This window comes from Leptonychotes weddellii, chromosome X (genome assembly GCF_054177405.1).
Source record: "Leptonychotes weddellii isolate Sample4059 chromosome X, ASM5417740v2, whole genome shotgun sequence".
NCBI classification, from domain to species: Eukaryota; Metazoa; Chordata; class Mammalia; order Carnivora; family Phocidae; genus Leptonychotes; species Leptonychotes weddellii.
The window spans coordinates 66,873,799-66,892,627 of record NC_138385.1 but is presented as its reverse complement, the minus strand read 5'-3'; the positions used below and the strand labels follow the sequence as shown (position 1 = coordinate 66,892,627).

General features: G+C 39.9%; 1 protein-coding gene across 18 annotated transcripts in view; it reads right to left on the bottom strand.

Annotated features, from left to right (window-relative positions):
• HUWE1 (HECT, UBA and WWE domain containing E3 ubiquitin protein ligase 1) overlaps positions 1-18,829 on the bottom strand; it is a 165,086-nt gene that overhangs the window by 37,942 nt on the left and 108,315 nt on the right. For all 18 annotated transcript variants that reach the window (XM_081808807.1, XM_081808803.1, XM_081808815.1 and 15 more), the window contains 16 exons: positions 17,997-18,188; positions 16,371-16,587; positions 15,836-15,958; positions 14,627-14,864; positions 14,005-14,235; positions 12,554-12,676; positions 11,960-12,055; positions 11,114-11,383; positions 9,037-9,189; positions 7,411-7,538; positions 7,129-7,210; positions 6,151-6,327; positions 5,538-5,697; positions 4,767-5,125; positions 2,051-2,246; positions 474-641 (listed from right to left, as the gene is read on the bottom strand). In XM_081808807.1, coding sequence (XP_081664933.1) covers positions 474-641; positions 2,051-2,246; positions 4,767-5,125; positions 5,538-5,697; positions 6,151-6,327; positions 7,129-7,210; positions 7,411-7,538; positions 9,037-9,189; positions 11,114-11,383; positions 11,960-12,055; positions 12,554-12,676; positions 14,005-14,235; positions 14,627-14,864; positions 15,836-15,958; positions 16,371-16,587; positions 17,997-18,188 — 2,913 coding nt within the window. The remainder of the gene's footprint in view (positions 1-473; positions 642-2,050; positions 2,247-4,766; positions 5,126-5,537; positions 5,698-6,150; positions 6,328-7,128; positions 7,211-7,410; positions 7,539-9,036; positions 9,190-11,113; positions 11,384-11,959; positions 12,056-12,553; positions 12,677-14,004; positions 14,236-14,626; positions 14,865-15,835; positions 15,959-16,370; positions 16,588-17,996; positions 18,189-18,829) is intronic.

Here is an 18,829-nt window from a genome sequence, read left to right as displayed (position 1 = left end):
GGTCAGAAAGCCTAACCACACCTTCTAATACTGATTCCAGTTTTTTGGGAGATAAAGATGTTTTCGTTTCTGAGAATGAAAACATTAGAGACTTCTTGGTATTTAATTTTCTGCCTACAAGATATTATCTCCTCTTTAATCTTTGTTTATTCTTCCCTCTGTAAGGGATGGACTCTCATTATGTCAGCATTCTCCTCATCCTTATCATTTAAAACTTATTTCAGAAACCACTTGTTCTAAGAAACTTTCCTACAGGTCACAACCCCCACCAGGTCAGGTGCCTTGCTCTAGGACTCACCACTATTTTGCCATCTGTCATAATGTATGACCACTAGTTTTTTCAGAAAAGGGCATCATATGTCTTACTCATCTTGATTCCCAGTACATGGACACATAGTGAGTGCTCACTAAGACTGGTTGGTTGAACGATCCTGGCAAAGTGCCCAGGCTCCTGAGGTACATTAGCTACATACCTTCCTCTGGAGCATGGTATGCAGCCAGGGCATTCAGCATATCATAGATCACTTCCTTGATAGTATCAGGAATGACAGGCAGAGGCGAGGGCTTCAAAGGGGTTGTCTTCACCAGCTGTACAGCATTAGGACCTTTAATTCTAAGGTTCTCAAATTCATCATCGGAAGCTAAGCCAAAGTGAGACACAGAAAAATCAGTCAATGGTGAACCAGTACCTACACCTGGTTACTGATAAAGACTCAGAAGGGGGCTCGTATAAACACTGTGTAAGCTTGGGACAGAAGGCCATTTACGGTGTTTACGTAGCCTACTAGAAAATCTGGCTTTTACTTTCCCTAAATCCCACAGGACTTATTAGAGCAGTACCAAATAGTAAAAATAATACAGGCAAAAAAGAGTATATGGGCCACCTGGGTGGCTCAGTTGGTTAAGTGCCCAACTCTCTTGATTTCAGCTCAGGTCATCTCAGGGTCATGAGATAGAACCTGGAATCAGGCTCCACGCTCAGCGGGGAGTCTGCTTCTCCCTCCCCGCCATGCACACAAATAAATAAATAAATCTAAAAAAAAAAAAAAAGAGTACAGTCTTTGCAGTTGGGGAGACTTGGTTTTGAAATCCAGTTCTGTTACAGGATAATGGCCAAATTACTTAAATAAACCTTATTTTTTTCATTCCTAAAATTTGAGGATTAAATGAGATCACACATGAGATCTGCCCAGCACAGAGCCAGGCACATATCTGAGGCTCCCAAGATAGTGAGTCCCCCTTCCCAACCTACCTTTTATTTTAAAAAGAAAACCCATAACCCTACAGAAAAGTTTAAAGGTTAGTATAATTAACACCCATGTACTTTTCATCTAGAATCACCATTTGTCTACCCATAAATTTATCTACCTGCACTTAAGATCAAAGATATTTTTCTACATACCCACAATACCATCCTAACACCCAAGACATTTAACAAAGATATAATTATCTGACTATATATAGTCAGTATTCAAATTTCTCCAAATCTCTTTTTCTGGGTCCAGAATCCCATCATGGTTGATAGTTCTTTCTAGTTTCCTTTTAAAACCTAGGAGAACCTTGCATTTTTCCCCCTTTATAACAATATTTTTGAATAGTCTAGGTTGGCTGTCTTACAGAATATCTCACAATTTGCATTTAATTGTTTCCTCATAATTAAATATAGGCCTGACATTTTGAGTAAGAACACATTGATGATACTGTGTACTCCCTACTGCATCAGGTGGAGTCATCACATGTTCACTTGTCCCTCAATTACCACTTTATCTGTAAACCATTCACACTGTATATAAGCTCTGCTGTCACACCAAGACAAATTCTTTGAAGGTAAGGACTAGACTGAATGAGTCCTTGGTATCTCTGGCAGGGATTACCACAGGGCAAGTAAGAAGCTACTGAGTACTTCTGAATTGGCCCACAACCAACTAGTCAATGTCCCAACACTTGCCTAAGGAGGCTTTCCAAATTATAGATCTCCTCAAAGAAAATCTCGGGTTATACTAGGCCATAGACTTCAATGTCTCAAAGGCCAGGAGAAGGGGAAACTCACCAGTTCCTGAGCCTCGAGGGGCAGGAAGGGCAATGCGGATACAGCAGTTGGCTACTTCTGTGAAAATGTCTGGATTGCGGCATGCAGCTGGCCCAAGGACACGAAGGATGTAGTTGATCTCCCGAGAACCAAGGCTGCCGGATACAACACCAGAGGTCGTGCTACCAGCTCCACTTGTAGCTGCTGAGCGAACCACCTAGTAAAGAGAGAAAGAAACACTGCTGATTAAAGGCCACTTTCCAAAAATACAATTGCATTCAAGGAAGAGTTACCAAGGATTAAAATACTATCCAACTCTGCCTCCAGACAGTGGATGACAGCTTTAGATTTTTGAGAAAAGATGCACTTGGTCTTTTAAGTCCCATTCCGTCCTGATTATAAAAAAAGTTACAGCATTCGGCATATCCCAAAACTATCAATTATTACACCAGATGGCATATGATCTTCATAAAAATTGGGAAATGTATCTAGACCACTGATCATCCATCTAAATTATAGCTCTCACATATAAGTGCCAGCTCCTAGCCTTCCCAAATGCTGTCCCAATTTTAAGCCAGAATGGTTCAAACTCTAAAAATATGCAATACGGTATCTTGGTGCTTAAGAACAAAATTAAACGTTTTCTTTATGCCTCAAAGTCAATTATCAGTCTCAGATAGCCACAGGAAATATCAAACTATTTACAAACTATTGCTCTGATACTTCAGGGCTTACACATAATTATGCTTTTGGTCTTCTCATAAAAGGACGGATCAATCAATAGAAAATACAGGAAAGAATAAAGAAAATAACTCCACTGTATTTTCCATTATTTATTCCTTTGTGAGCTATGTTCACAAAGACAAACATCTTTTGGAATCTTAATGCTTTTCTTACCAAATCAGGCATGCTCTTTAGTTTAATGTATTAACCCCTTTATCTTGCCTGTAAGGCTACAATTATAAACTCTCATTTTTTAACAGAGAAGTATAATTTCACTATAAAGAATGTGCTATAATTTATCCAGTCCTCTGCTGGACATTTGATCTCATTTCTTGTTATTACAACCAATTCTACAGTGAACATTCTATATGTGCCTCGACATACTTAACTTCCAATTATCAAATAAATTCTTAGCCACAGAATTTCTAGGTCAAAGGATATCTTAAACTGACAGTACCAAATTGCCCTCCAATGTGGCTGCACCAATTTCCACTCCTACCAAAAGTAAGAGTATGCCTGGTGGTCCACACCCGTACCTGCAATGGATATTATCAAGCATTTACATTTTGCCAACTTGGTATGTTAAAACTGCCACTGATCTTCCTTTGCTCCCCACACCCCCAAATACAATTAAGCTTAGAAAGTTCTTTTTTTTAAAGATTTTATTTATTTGACAGAGACACAGCGAGAGTGGGAACACTAGCAGGGTGGGTGGGAGAGGGAGAAGCAGGCTTCCCACAGAGCAGGCAGCCCGATGTGGGGCTCGATCCCAGGACCCGGGGATCATGACCTGAGCCGAAGGCAGAGACACTTAACGACTGAGTCACCCAGGCGCCCCAGAAAGTCCTCTCATCCTGAACCTGTATTTTATTTCCTAGCATTTTTTAAGTTGTATAAACTTTAAATAATTCAAGTATTTTGTTTTTAAGTCAGAATTCTGTCTGTATATAGTTGTTTCTTCCCTATTGGGCTGTCTCTTGCCCTTGGAATAATGTATATGCAGCTTTTAATAGCAGTCCTTCTTTTGATTTTGCTCATGTCAGATGAAATCAAAAAGGCTCGGTAAAGAACTGAAGAATGTGAGATGTATACTCATACACACGTGGAAGTATAAAGTGGTATCCCCTTTCTGGCAAGCAAGTTAAAAAATACTTGTATATTTTGATCCAATTTCTAAGAATCTCTAAGAAAAACAAATCTTAAATGTGACAAAGCTATGCACAAAGATGCATATTGCAACATTACTTATAAATGTGGGAAACAATGTCCCAAAAGAGAAAAATGGAAGTCCAATAACATTCACATGATGAATGTTGACAAAGAATTAGGAGGAGGAACGAAGACATTTGTCTTCCCTACTCCTCCCTCTGATGTCTTAATGTTGATGTTAAAAACATTTTCATTTTTCCTAATTGCTATGTCATTTCTTCCACTGCTTTATGTTTCCTAAAATGAACATACATGCCTCAGTTTTCCAATCTGCACAATCGGTATCTGTAAAGAGCTTATTAAAGTGTCTGGTAGATCATAAATATTTCCAAAACTTTACTACTTTTACAACCCCAAAATACAATGTTTGGAAAATAGGCTCATGGGTGAACACATGAGAAATACTCCTATAAAGTAATTAAGGTGTGAACTTGGCAGAAGGTATCCCAGTTCCTCATTAACAGTTTCTGCTTCAAGAAACCCATATATATTGCCAAAGAGGACTTTATAGCTAAGATTTATTACTATAGTAAATTTAAGAATAGAAAATCTTATGTTCTACTTTTTAAAAAAATGTCATCCAATGGGGGACAATCTACCATACCTAAGCAAGCACCTGATCACATAGTTGGTAAAGTTTGCCAGACAAAGCATATAGTCTATATATCTAGCTAGCTACACACACACACACACATACACACACACACACACCTTATGAAGAACCAGAAGTGTAGCTGTTCTGAGACCAAGGAGAACAAAGGTATGATATAAAGCTAAACCAGCTTCTGACACCACAAAGACTTACCTTTTCCATGGTATGACGGAGGGTGCAGGGGTCCTCAATGATGTGTCTTAAGAGAAGGGTGACCAGGGGAGTAAACCCATTGAAGCCTGAGCTCTGGGTCAAATTCAAGATCATGCGGGTACTCTTCAGCTCTGCAAACATCATGGCGTATTTGTGGTCTCGGGTGAGCCTCAGGCAGAGGCGAAGGGTGGCATGCAAAGTGTCTGGGTCCACAGGGACTCCTAGCATGCTCACGCAGGCCCGGATTAAAACAGTCACCATATCCTCTGTCAGGCCCTGGATCAGGATCTCCCCAACTTTTGTTTCTTCCAGGCTCGTCTCCTTTTCAGTATTTGTACTCTCTAGGGCCAAAGGAGTATCTACAAATAAGAAAGTAAGAGTTCAGACAGTTTAACTTGACATTTCTTCCCACATCTCTCCCTCATAGCCAGGTCAAGCACCTGGGTCCTATTAAGAGACATACAATCGGGCTCCCTGCTCAGCAGGGAGTCTGCTGCTCCCTCTGACCCTCCCCCCTCTCATGCTCTATCTCATTCTCTCTCAAATAAATGAATAAAATCTTTAAAAAAAAAAAAGAGAGACATACAAAACATTAATTCCAAGACCAGATGAAAGAAAGGGCATTTAAAAAGGACTGTTGATCTTTAAGTCACCAAGCAATCTGATGGATAAGAAAATCACTCTTGATGAAGTTGTCCAAAATTTAAACCATAAAGGTACATTAAGCTTTATGTAACACATCTTGAAACATTCAAAACTAAAAGTCTATACCATTGGCTTTATTTTCTTTACGTTTGATATCCATTTCTTTGCTTTCTTCCAGTGTCTTCTCTAGCTCTTGTCCATTGCTATTTTTCGAGTTTTTATTCAGCCGTGGTACCCTCAGGAGAGTCAACATCACAGGGCGCCGGTTCCCTGTTTCTTCATTAACCTAGAAATTCAAGAAGACAAAAAAAATCTATACAAAGAAAAGAAACTATAAGAAGGGTTGGAACTCCCAGGCAAAATCCTGTAATAGGAAGGAACTCTGGCAATTTATCCCATCCCTATCATTTATAGAGAGAAAGCCTAAAGTCCCCAGAAGGAAAGTAGCATACATAAGGCCCTATAACAAACTGGAAACTTTCCAATAGAGCAGATATCATCTCTAACACTTAAAATCATTTCTGGGTGGGACAGTATCAAATTGCCACAGACTGACTCATGGTTTCACTAATGACTTTAGGAAGACACTGTTCTCTGTGAATTATACCCAATTTAGTAGTGGTAATAGTGCTTCTTAGAACACGTGACGACTGCTGGTTCAGGAAGAAGCAAACCAAAAGACACACCCAGTACCTTCCTCTCTTTTCAATAAAGTTTATGGCACTGAGTGAGCATGTACCTGCACCATTGTAGTGAACTGGACAGTGTATCTTCTTCGGCCTGCAGTGAAACGCACACTTGTCTCTCCAGATTTCCAGGCAGAATCAATAGTGCTGTTGTTGCTTGCACTGTAACTACACCAACGCCCAGAGCGGTCATCAAACCAGCGCCAGTTGTTGTTGTTGGACTGTAGATACTAAACATAAGAACACAAAGTTTCTTTGTATTTCCTACAAGGTTGGTTTTTAGAAGAAATAGTAACTTCATCTGTTCACTGCTAAAGCTAACCCAGGAAAAAGAAATAACACTAAACATTTAATGAAATTTTGAGAGCCAAGAGAGAAATTTTTGTATGCATTAACTCTCAAGTTCCTGAGCCCCTCCATAAGTGCAAAACCCTCTACACCCTTGTCCTGCAATCCTCAGCTTTCCTTTTGTTTCCAACTATTTTGTACAAATGGCAAACAATTTGGATGTGCAGGAACAAAATTTCTGTTTCTGAGAAGGCACTGAGATAATGTGGCATATATGATTTTCGTATAAAGAGCCACTTGGCTTGGGGCGCCTGGGTGGCTCAGTCGGTTAAGTGTCTGACTCCTGGTCTGCTTAAGAGTCTCTCTCTGCCCCTCACCCCTCCCTCTCTAAAATAAATAAATAAAATCTTAAAAAGAAAAAAAAAAAAGGAGCATTTGCCTTTTGGAGGAATTGCTGCATACTCAGTCCTTCACATAAAAGCCACTCCCTCCTCTGGAGATAGCACACTCCTTTAACATTTACTTCCAGGTAAGTTCTTGGGCCCTTTCGCAAGCAGTTCCATAAAAAAGTAATTCCAACTCACCATTCAGAAGAGAAATCTAGAGTTACTAAGATTCCTCAAGAGATTTACATCTTAATCAGGGAGCTTTCCCCCTGATTCTTTACCACTCTCTCATATTCTCTTCTGGTCTATTCTTGCCCTGAGAAGCTTAGCAGTTTTATCAACCATATTATTACATACCTTAGTCATTTGGGCTCTTCTTTTAGAGGAAATGGCTGTCTTTTCATAGAAATCTATCAGGAGCAACACTGGGGTGATCCACCTAAAAAAGAAATGATTTACTCTGGGAAAGCCAGAAACTTCCACAATATGGGAAAACTTACCTTGATTTCATTAGGCACCTCAACTATTTTCAAACCACAAAAGGTACCCAAGATTTGCCCCATACATGGTCCAGAAAAGTGCCTAATTCAGGCCCTAAGGGGAACAGAAGTGAAACCAGGTGAGATAAAAGTCACTCACTTTGGGGTCTGGACCTCCTTTTGCTCCTTAGCGGCCTGTAGGCAGGGCTGAACTACTTCCAAGAGTTTGATTAGGACATTAAGGATGCCACTTGATTCAACGACCCAGGCACAAGGTAGCTTCAACTCCTAAATGATCAAAGAAAAAACATAAATACCAACCTCTACTCAGTATTAAGGATTAGCACAATATAGGAGAACACAGAGGTGAACACTAAGAGAACTGGTTGAATTCAAATTCCACCTCCGCCACCTACCAGCTGTGTGATCTGAGATGAGTTACTTAAATTCTCTAGGCCTTGGGTGTCTAGACGCCCAGGGGTCACAGGAAATCATTATTTCTACCTCCAATGTTAATTGTGGTGATTAAATGAAGTGTGTGTGTACGTTTGCTCACTCTAATGCCCAACACAGTGCCTGGCACATTAGTATATACTTAATACGGAAGTTGTTATTAGTATCATTAATATCATTAAGGACCGTCATCTAGGCTACACAGTCTTAATTATGTTGAAGTTGAAAAGCTTCTGATTTTCAGAGAACCTTTACATTCTTTCTAGGAAGATGGAATAATTAAACATAGCAATGATTAGTAGTTCCCCTATAGGGTCTACACTAAAGTAGTTCCTTTACAGGGGCTGCACTAGAAGTAATTTAAATGTCCAACAACAGGCAATTACTTAAATAAACTAGTAGATATCCAAAAGATGGAATGTACACATAACTTGGGAAAATATTCATAATATAATATAATACTGAGAATACGGATACAAAAGTTTCTTAACAGTCTGATCCTAATTGTTTAAATGCATAGGGCAGGTCCTTTGATTTTTAAAAGGGAGGGGATTCATGAGTGATTTCTCTCCATATTATGTTACTGAGGACCCCGTTCCCATAAGTATCCATTCACAAGTGCTATAGTAAGAATTACCACTTCCATCAAAAAGGAAAGTCAAGACTGTAGACACACAATTGACATATATTGGACTTAATCTCCTCAGCTGTTGTAAGGGATTTACTCCATTAAGTTCAGGTTGTACTATTAAACATGAGCAACAAATGAAGAGTCACTTGTTCGAGGTCAGTTGCCTCCTAATTCCTGAATTGGTTGGAACAAGAACATGTCTTGGCCAAACCACTCTCTTGCCTAAAATAATTTGCTGACTGACCAGCTATGAAGGAAGAATCAGATTCTCTAATGCCTATTATCCAATTTCCACATTCCCCATCTCACTCTTTGGCTGCCAGTTAGGTTTCTTCAGAGAGGCCCAAATTATTCCACAGCTATACTATGATGGTCATTCTAAAAACCTTTTAACTACCACCCCCCAAATCCTCTACAACACAATTCAAATAATTAACACTTGTTCTGAGAAGCTTTTTCCTCATTATCCAGAAGTGATGCATTAGCCCTCCTCTTGAACTCAGAGAAAATTCTTTGTTATTTATGTGGCACAAAACATTGCATTTTGTACTTAATTACATGTCTTACAGCCTATCAGAAACTGTGAGCTCATGGAATGCAGAGATCATGCCTTATATTTCTATTTTCTTCAAGGTCTCAAATGGTAGGTATTTGATAATTCTTCAATGATGAATCACAGGAACCAAAAAATCTAAATCTTACCTCAAAAAGCAGTGTTAAAAGCAAGATTCTAGTAGCCAAGTTGGAAGCCTGGGGCAGGGTGGCCATCTGACTGATCCACTCTGACACAGTTTTTGTGTCACTTGTTGTCAGGGGAAGAGCAGCTTTGATCAATACATCGGCAGCTTCCCATACCTACAAAAGCAGAGAAGTGACCAAGTCAGGTAACTGTAGATGGAGTATGATAAGGTTTGTCAAAACATTCTCAACCTTGTAAAATACTCCCTCTATCCCTAACACATGTTTGCTGAAGGAGGGTAAGTAAATAGTAAAACATTTACTATAGGGATTTAGTGCCTGCATCAAAAGATGTATGCTATGAAAGGAGCACCTCTAAAAGATTATTTTCCTAGGCTAGATTACAAGAAGCTAAGAAGCTAGTAAGTTAAAGGAAATTAGTATTTAAACAATTTCTAGGGAAAATAAATTCCAGTACACAGAGTCAACCCCACAAAGCTTCTACCAACTTACACTTCCATCAATAATCTTTTACTACATCTGCCTCAGAATTATCATTAAAAACAAAAACAAACCAGAATGTCAGAAATGTTGGTCTTGCTTTAGTTTGCATGTTAAATTTCTTATAAACAATTGCTCTAAGTTTTAGTTTTCTTTTTTTTTTTTTTTAAAGATTTATTTATTTGACAGGAGAGAGAGAGTACAAGCAGGGGTAGCGGCAGGTAGAGGTAGAGGGAGAAGCAGGCTCCCCGCTCAGCAGGGAGCCCGATGTGGGGCTTGACCCCAGGACCCTGGGATCATGACTTGAGCTGAAGGCAGATGCTTAAGGACTGAGCCACCCAGGCGCCCCAAGTTTTAGTTTTCTTAAAATAATTTCTGTAAGCTCTTTATATAAAGATAACTAAACCTGGGTCTTATCTTGTGTAGAAAAAAAGGTTTATCCAGTTTGCCTTTTACTTTTGTAATATTTCCGTACACTAAAGTTATGCTTCCATATATCACTTTGATTTCTTCCTCTGCTTCTTGACTTTAAAAAATACGTAAAACAAGATTCCAATGATTTAAAAACATGAATAGTAGGGGCGCCTGGGTGGCTCAGTCTGTTAAGCATCTCACTCTTAATGTTGGCTCAGGTCGTAACCTCAGGGTCCTGAGACTGAGCCCTGCTTTGGGCTCCATGCTCAGCTCGGAGTCCACTTGAGATTCTCTCTCTCCTTCTCCCTCTGCCCCTCCTCCTGCTTATACGCGCTCTCTCTAAATAAAAATCTTAAAAGAAAAAAAACCCCATGAATAGTAAAAAAAAAAAAAAAAGTAATAATGTATACAATTAGTATACATTAATTTCAGAATGAGGAAAACACTGTTTAAAAAAAGATAAATAGGGTGCCTGGGTGGCTCAGTTGGTTAAGCATCTGCCTTCGGCTCAGGTCATGATCTCAGGGTCCTGGAATCAAACCCCGCATCAGGCTCCCTGCTCAGCAGGGAGCCTGCTTCTCCCTCTGCCTCTGTCTCTCCCCCCACTTGTGTACTCACTCTCTCTGAAATAAATAAATAAAATCTTTAAAAAAAAAAAAAAAGATAAATACCAGGTCACAGCTATTCATTATGATGAGAACTTTTTTGTCCAAGTGGTTGTTACATAGGAGAGGGAAAATAAAACATTTATTCACTGTTAGTCCATGGGACCTAACTTGGCTCAAGTCACATTTGGGACATTTTAGATGAATTTCAGAAGAGATGCCTAGAAAAAGAGAGCTTTGTTTTTTCCCTTCATTTTTTGCGAAGTAGTTTATTCACTTTTTGCACGGAGCACTCAAGAAAGAGTGAGACTACCAAATCTAAAGAATTCAAAGAGAATATATCCGTATCGGATTAAAAAAACCAAAACCCAAAAACCAACCCTCCCCGAAACAAAACGAAAAAAGGTTTCCTTTTTTTTAATCAGAGTTTGATGATGGCAGAAAAACACACTTTTTTAACTTTAAAAAAAAAATTATGTTCAGTTAGCCAGCATGTAGTACATCATTAGTTTTTTATGTAGAGTTCAACAATTCATTAGTTGCATATAACACTCTCCTCTTCTGGGCCCTGGAGAACTTACCTGATTGACTACTTGCTTGAGAATCATATCTCGATAGTCAGCTCCATTACGTTTGATTGCGGTCATGATCAGATCACACACCCGGTACACTGTGTCCGGCAGCTCATCAAGAAGGTGAAAGCAGCCTGGCAACATGGTATCTGTGAATGTGTGGAGCTCATCTTGTTCCAATGGATCAGCATCCTGGAACTTCTCTAGACATTTAGCTTCTTCCTCTTCCTGCTTTTCCCGAGCTTTCCGTTCCTCCTCTTCCTTCCGACAAGCAACTTCCTGGAGGCAGGGAAGAATGATAGCATACGGGAGAGTTAAAGAAAAATAGGGAACACTCTAAGAATGTACTGGCCCTACCATACTGAATACCCACTACCTTCTCCTCAAGCAGGTGATAGGTTCTTCAGGGTGTGGTAATCATTCATGAGGGCAGCCTCAAAGGCTAAGGCAAGACAGGAAAAAGCAGAGGAGGAGGACGCTTCCAACCCCCAAAGTACTGCCAACTTATTTACAGCATCCTATATCACAGCCTCCCACGAAATCATTTGGAGACACTGTCCTGCATTCTCTGCCAATATTGTAAACTGAACAGACAGCCAAAATTGGCCTAATGAACACTACCAAGTACATTTTGGGTCTCTTATTTGACAGTAAAAGGTTCACATTTCATGGGTCTCACTTAAAGCTTCAGGTCAATTAAGTCTATTAGTGATGGCAAGGTTGGGATGAATGAATACTCCCATGTCGTTCTTTAGATATTAATTCCTCCAATCATTTTGCAGCAGTAGCAGAATGTTCATAAAAATATTAAGATTAATGTGTCAGACCCTTTTGGGTGTCCTGCTTCCTAGTTACCTCAGGTGACTCTGCTCTTTGATCCATTGGGATATCCTGTCCTAGAGACATGGCAATTGCTCTCATCATCTGGTCCTCTTCGGACATACTCAGATCCTACAGAGAAACAACAGAAAGTCCAGCAACAAAGCACATACCAACTTATAAGGAATCAGACATCCTGTGCTCAAGCTTTAGAGGAGAAGGTGCTCTGAATGCTGCTAAGAGTCAAACCCACCTAGGCTTATCTGGTCACTACAATAACAGGGAAAATCACAATGAAATTAAGCACAGGAAGGAGGCTTCAATGTGACCACTTATTCTGCAGCTCAGAAAGGGGAGTTTCTTCTATTGCTTTCTGACTATGGATAACTTAAGAGTTCTTCTGGAAAAAAAAAAAAGTCCAGTAATTTGCATGGCTGGGAGATAGGAAGCCTCTGCTCATTACATTCTAGAACTGAGAGTTATCACAAAATGAAAATAGTGGCATGCAGATGTCTGAAAATGAAAAGTAGTTTTAGAAGGGAAGACCAATGATGGAAGTACAACAGAAGAAAAAACACATCAGCAGCCAAACCAATGTCTACAAAATTAGAGCCCCCTGAGCCAACTTACCCGAACAACTCCTCCCATGATTGGGGGAGGATGGGTTAGAAGGTACTCTGTGGCCTGCTCCATGGTGCTGGTGTTCAACAGGGCCTCCATGGCATGTTCCCTTGTGAAACCCATGTCCATGAGCTACAGAAAGAATGCAGAATCTCAGAACCACAGTAAAAGAGAAATCCAAATGCATTTTAAAAAGGTAGAAACACTTCCAAGATGGAAAGAAGTTTTTCTAACTTCATATGAACTGAGAACATTAATAAGCTCAGGGAGTTAGGTAAATGAACAATCCTTTCCGTTTGGTGCTTCCATAGTATTCAAACAGAGCTACACATTGGGGCAGGAAGCCAAGGTGATTCTCAATTCTGTCCTCTAAGAAAATGGGGCTAGATGGTTATTAACATTAATAGGATTGTTCTAATTCAAAGACCGAGATTTACACATAGAAGTAAAAATTGGACCCCACTTTTCTGGAAAACAAACTGGCAACAGAACAAGAGCCTGAGAAGCTGACCTAGGAATTCTGTTGCTAGGAAATAATCATGAGATGTACAGAAAGATTTGTACAAAAGGAAACTATACAGCACAGCTTTACAACATCAAGTAATAAAACCAATATCCAGTAATAAAAGAATGACAAGAAGTTAAAAAAGTGTTTTCTTAATGACAGCACAATTCTACATATTGTATGTTAATTATGTAAAAATTAGGCATAAAACTAAGTGATGAAAAACTATCTTGTGTGTTGATGTTATAAATGACTTTAAAAATATCTTGCTGTATTTCCAAATTTTCTTAAAGTGAGCATTTATTGCTTATAATAAAAATGTTGCACGAATATGTAGAAGACATATTTGAAGAGGACTCCAGACATAAAAAGAACATACATACACACACATAAATTCCCAGAGAAATACGCTAAATGCTCTGTGAGACTGAAAAGTCAGGATCATAAGTGCCTCCCCCCTCCGCTTCTAGCCTCCCGATTTTCAAAATGTGGTTTATGTATTTACTTAAAAACAACAACTAAGTTTTGTAGGTAAGGTTTCAGAGAGCTCTTGTTGGAGAATAAATTTGGGTCACGATACCCTTAACCATTCCCTCTACAGATAAATCAGTAAATAGCTGAGGATAGTTCACCTCCAAAGAACAAGGCAGCCACAGCCTACTGAGAATACTATAAAAGAGTTTTAATACTAAACAACATGTTTGGGAGGACACAAATCTTATACCGGTTAAGAGCACTGAAACACCTCAGCTTTCTCAGGAGAAAAAAGCAATGCTAAGAGGGAACAAATTTAAACCTATCTCCTGGCTAAGAGCACCAAGCACTTTGTGGTATGTAAACATAGAAAACTCACAACCCACTTAGTGGCATGTAAACTTAGAATATACTTGTGGGTTTGTGAGTTTTCTATTGGCAGCAAAGTCTGGGCCCTGGAGTGGGGAAGCCAGGATCCTACCTGTTGCAGTTGCTGCTGGTTGACTTGAGGTTCTCGGCGAGAGCCACCTTCCTCTTGCCCTGTGTCCTCTTCTCCTCGAGATCCCTCCTTCTCTTTGCTCAGTCTCTCTCGAATCACAGGTTCTCCTCGGAGGATGTGGCATAGGATAGCCAGCATGGACTCAGCCATTCGCCCGCCATATACCTTCAGGGGCTTCCGATTCCACAGGTTCTTGATGCAAGTAAAGGCTGCCTAGAAGTCATTTGAAAAGCTGTGTGAAGATCATTTTATCTCAATTCAAAGCCACTGGAGGAATAAGTCAAAGACCTATTGGATAGTCTTTCCACGAAAGGTCAGTGCCAACAATAAAACCCTAGGTCAGTACTGAGGAGGCCTAAAGAACCACAGAGAAGGGGCATTTAACCCAACCTGAAATACCAATCTCAAGTGTACAGTTAAAATATTTACACTACAGGAAATTCTCCAGTGGTCTCTATCCCGTTCTGTAAGGCAGCCCTATCTGGGAGTAGGATCCAATGGTTCTCCAACAATCAAGTTATTTCATTAAGGAGGACAAAAAAGAGGGAGAGCTACCTAGTCAGCATGAGAAATCCCTCTTGGTTTCAGAATGCTTAATACTCACTTTCTGAGTTACCACAAGGAAGCGGAGGGCACTGAATTGTGGAAAGTTCTGGACACCTCCAGGCAATTTGGCAGGCAGTGAATGTGGAGATTCAAGCACCGTGGTGGGATTCACCATCTTCTCCACTAGCATTAGCCAGGCATCTAGGAATTCTCCTGTGCCATCAGGTAAATCTGAATGCTCTAATCCCTCAGCAACAGGAACTTTGCCTCCCATGGACAGAGCCCAATTGAAAGTTCTAAAATTCAAATAAGAGAAAGTATGGAGATAAAATATTAGTATTTTAGATTGGGGTGGGGAGGGGGGCATTCAGAAGGTTCCCAGTATCTACATCAGCATTACATGTCCCTCCTCTTGGAGCTACGGCTGCTAATCTGTCCAACATCTGTACAACATTTATTAGCTTTATCTTTTTTTGAGGGGAGGGTTTATTCCAGATTTATTGGGGTATTACTGACATATAACAGATGTAAGTTTAAGGTATACAACGTGATGACTTGATACACATATAGAATCCAAAATTATTACCACTTTTAGCTTTACTTTTTAAAGCCAAAATGAACAAACAGAAAAACCCAAAGTGGCTGTTGCCAGAGGGAGCACAGGGGAGTAGGGGGATGGTTGAAATAAGTAAAGGGGATTAAGAGGTACAACTTAGTTATAAAATAAACAAGTCACAGAAATGAAAAGTACAGCATAGGGGATAAAGATAATAATATTGTAGTAACTTTGTATGGTAACAGATGGTAACTACACTTATTGTGATGAGCACTGCATAATGTACAAAATTGTCAAATCACAATGTTGTACACCTGAAACAAGTATAACATTGTATGTTAACTCTACTTCAATAAAAAAAGTGAAACTCTGCTTAGAATCTTCAGACCAAGAGAAGCAGAAAAATTATCAGTCAGAGAAACAATAGAAAAGGGTAAGTCTATTAAAAAAATATGTATACCTGGCACTAAAAACCAGATGAGGAAAAGCAGAGACCCTTACAAACACCTCTAGGACAAGTTGAATCCCACCCTCCAAGGAAGACGGAGACAAATATGGCTAGTTCCCAGAATGTGAAAGGGTACAACTAACGGCTGCCTCTATGTATCCCACTACTACAGGATAGGTGATTTAGAAAGTTGTGTGCTGCTAAGGCACACAGAAAGACCAAACTCCAAGAAATGCTTCTCTGTGAAGCAACTTGATTCTTACTCAAAAAGAGCATTGTGGCCTCCAGAGCAGAGAAATTTCTGCAGCATGAGGTGGTAGGGATACTTCCTCTCATCAAACAGCATTGGGGATGTAAAACCAACTGAACAGATGAAGAATGTCAGCCTGAAAGAGGGGGAAAAAGCAAAATTTTAGCCTTCTCTGAGGCAGTCACAGAAGTGGTGGGAATTCATATAGCTGCCTAGAGTAAAATTTAACATTGCACTGAAGTGACTAAGAGACTGACTGGAATTCAGGTGGGTGGCTGGCTAGTCTGGTTATTAAAACTTCTAAGGCAAAAAAGGTGATAGTTCTCACTTACTAAAAAATACAAGGTTACTGAAATACAGTTTGATCATAAATACTTTAAAAATCTTTATATTCTAGACTAAGAAGAACCAAGACAAGTACATTAAACTGCATGTAGGCTACACATCTAGAGTTAACAGGGAACCTTTCAAGTCCTCTAGTTTAGTGGCTCACTCTCCGCTAAGTAGAAAAGGAACCAGTTAGATTCCATATCTCAAGTAGAACTCACCTGAAGCGGGGAGTAGGTGTATATGGTGGAGGCTGCCAAGACAAGCCCTTTGTGAGGAGCTTAGTGAGGGCTGAGGCTGTGGATCGAGCAGCAGGTGTTGGTGCTGTGGTGGTGCTGGCAGCATGATGGCTCCTTCTCTGGCGGACAGGAGACCCCACACAAAGTTTAACAAGGAGTCCAAAAAGCTCAGCGAGCGCTCGGCCTAATCTGGAGGATGCTGGAAACCAAGTCAGAATAAGGCATGAGAGTATGCTGAGAATGGTTTCATTATAACTGAATAACATTATTATCAATACATTTTTATGACTGACCACTTCCTCCCAACAACACCTGGACTTGTTTATACATAGGACAACCCAAAAAGGAAGTTCCACAGAGAATAAATGCCTCTTTTGAAGGCAGGAGACAGAGAAGTATATTGGCACTTGATATATAACAAATGTGAAAGACAAATAAACACACTGTTAAAGGAGGTATAGAGTTGAAACCACCTTTGTAGAAGAAGCATCAATATGAACCAGTTAAATGAACAGAATCACTTAAAATGCCTACAGAACTTTAAAAATAGCAAAACTGTTAACCACTTAGACCAGGAAAGAACATCGTATATATTATCTCATCACAACATTAAATATACGATCCCCAAAGGAAAAAAGATCGCTAGGAAAAGCATAAAAATTTTATTAAGTGGCTTTAATATTAATTAATTTATAGAGAGACTGTGCATGTGTATGCACGAGCAGGGGAGGGGCAGAGAGAGGGGGAAAATTCCAAGCAGGCTCCATGCCCAGCACAGAGCCTCATGTGGGGCTTGATCTTATGACCCAAGCTGAAATCAAAGGTCAGACCCTCAACCAACTGAGCCACCCAGGTGCCCCACCAAAAGCCATTTTCTGCTTGCTTTGGGGCAAAGCTCCAGATTCCCAGGAGTTAGGTCTTCACCTTCCTCTACATTAAGTTGTCGGAAAGTAGCAAATATTAAGGAACATACAAAATAGGTTCCCCAAACATTGATATTACATTAAGGGGCAAAAGAAGACAAAGATCAGTGCACATCTTTAATGCAGTCTTATATCATGTTAATGTAGTCTCCGCAGAGCTGCCAAAATGACATTATTAAAACATGAATCAACCATGTCATTTGCCAGCTGTATTTAAGGGACAGAGAAAGGAAAAGGAGACTGGGTGGAGTAGCCAAACAGGTAAGAGGAAAGCAGGAGAGTTTAATACCACAGAAGCCAAGAAAAGAGCATTTTGAGGTGATGGGCCGACTATCACGTTGCAGACAAGTGAGAAGGGGACTGAAGAGTATCCAATGGACTTAGCAACAGGTCACTGGTGAGTCATTTCAGTGGAATGGTAAGAGCAGGAGCCATTTGCAGTAGTTGAAGAATGAGTAGCAAGGAAGGAATTAAAGATACTGCTTTCAGGAAGCATGTCTCTTATCCCTGTATCCCTAGAAGTTAGTACAGAGCCTGTCACATAGTAGATACCACCTGAAAATGAGCCACCCAAGTTTACAAGTTTTTTAAAGGAAACAACAGAACCATACCAACTGAATTTGTCTAAGAACTGGTTAAGGCTCTAAAAGCCAGAAAAGGGAATAGAATGAAGAAAATCACTCACCTGACAATAAAGGCTTGATCTGCTTGATTCTTGCAGCCATAGCAGGTGTGATTTTAGATTTGCCTTTAGAGTCTGAAGCAGTAGGTTCATCTGTCTCCATGGGAGCCAATGTGTCACCATCAAGTCCAATGCCTTCTAATAAGCCCTGGGTAGAAGCATCCATACTTGCAGCTGCTCCATCCTGTTCCCCATCTGTAGACATAAGAGGGGAGCAATAAGACCATGTTGAGTCATCACTTACCTGGTTCCCTGTCCTGAGAGTCACAAGAAAGAGCTACCTATGGTGCTTGTTACTCTTTAAAAATGTCCATAACTTCCTAAATCTGAAAAGGAAAAACAAAAACAAAACGTTAACTACTGATATGCTCCTCTCCTTGGAGCCCTTCTAGGTAGCCAATACTGACATCTTCCAGCAGAAGCATATGAACTGTTTTAACCCAGGGCTACCCTGCAAAACCGTAGGCACTGTATGACATAGGGAGCGCCATTCACAGAGACTACAATGTGCGTGGTGTACCCTGCCCTCCAGCCAATGCTGTCAAGGTGAATATCCTGTTAATATTTTATGGCTTGTCAATAAACTCAAACATCAGATTGCCACTAGAGAAATATATTTTATGGCATTTAAGATTTTTGTGTATGAATGTGAGATGTATCCTTTTTTTGGTGGAGATATGCATGCTCTTATAACTAATAATCAGATTTAGACAAACTTTTAATAAAACACATCACCAAGTTTTCTTTGTAATGTTCTAAAAAAGAACTAGGTGGAAATGGAATCATCTTTTTAAATGTGTGAAAGAAATTGCTGGAAAAAAATATATCCAGATTGT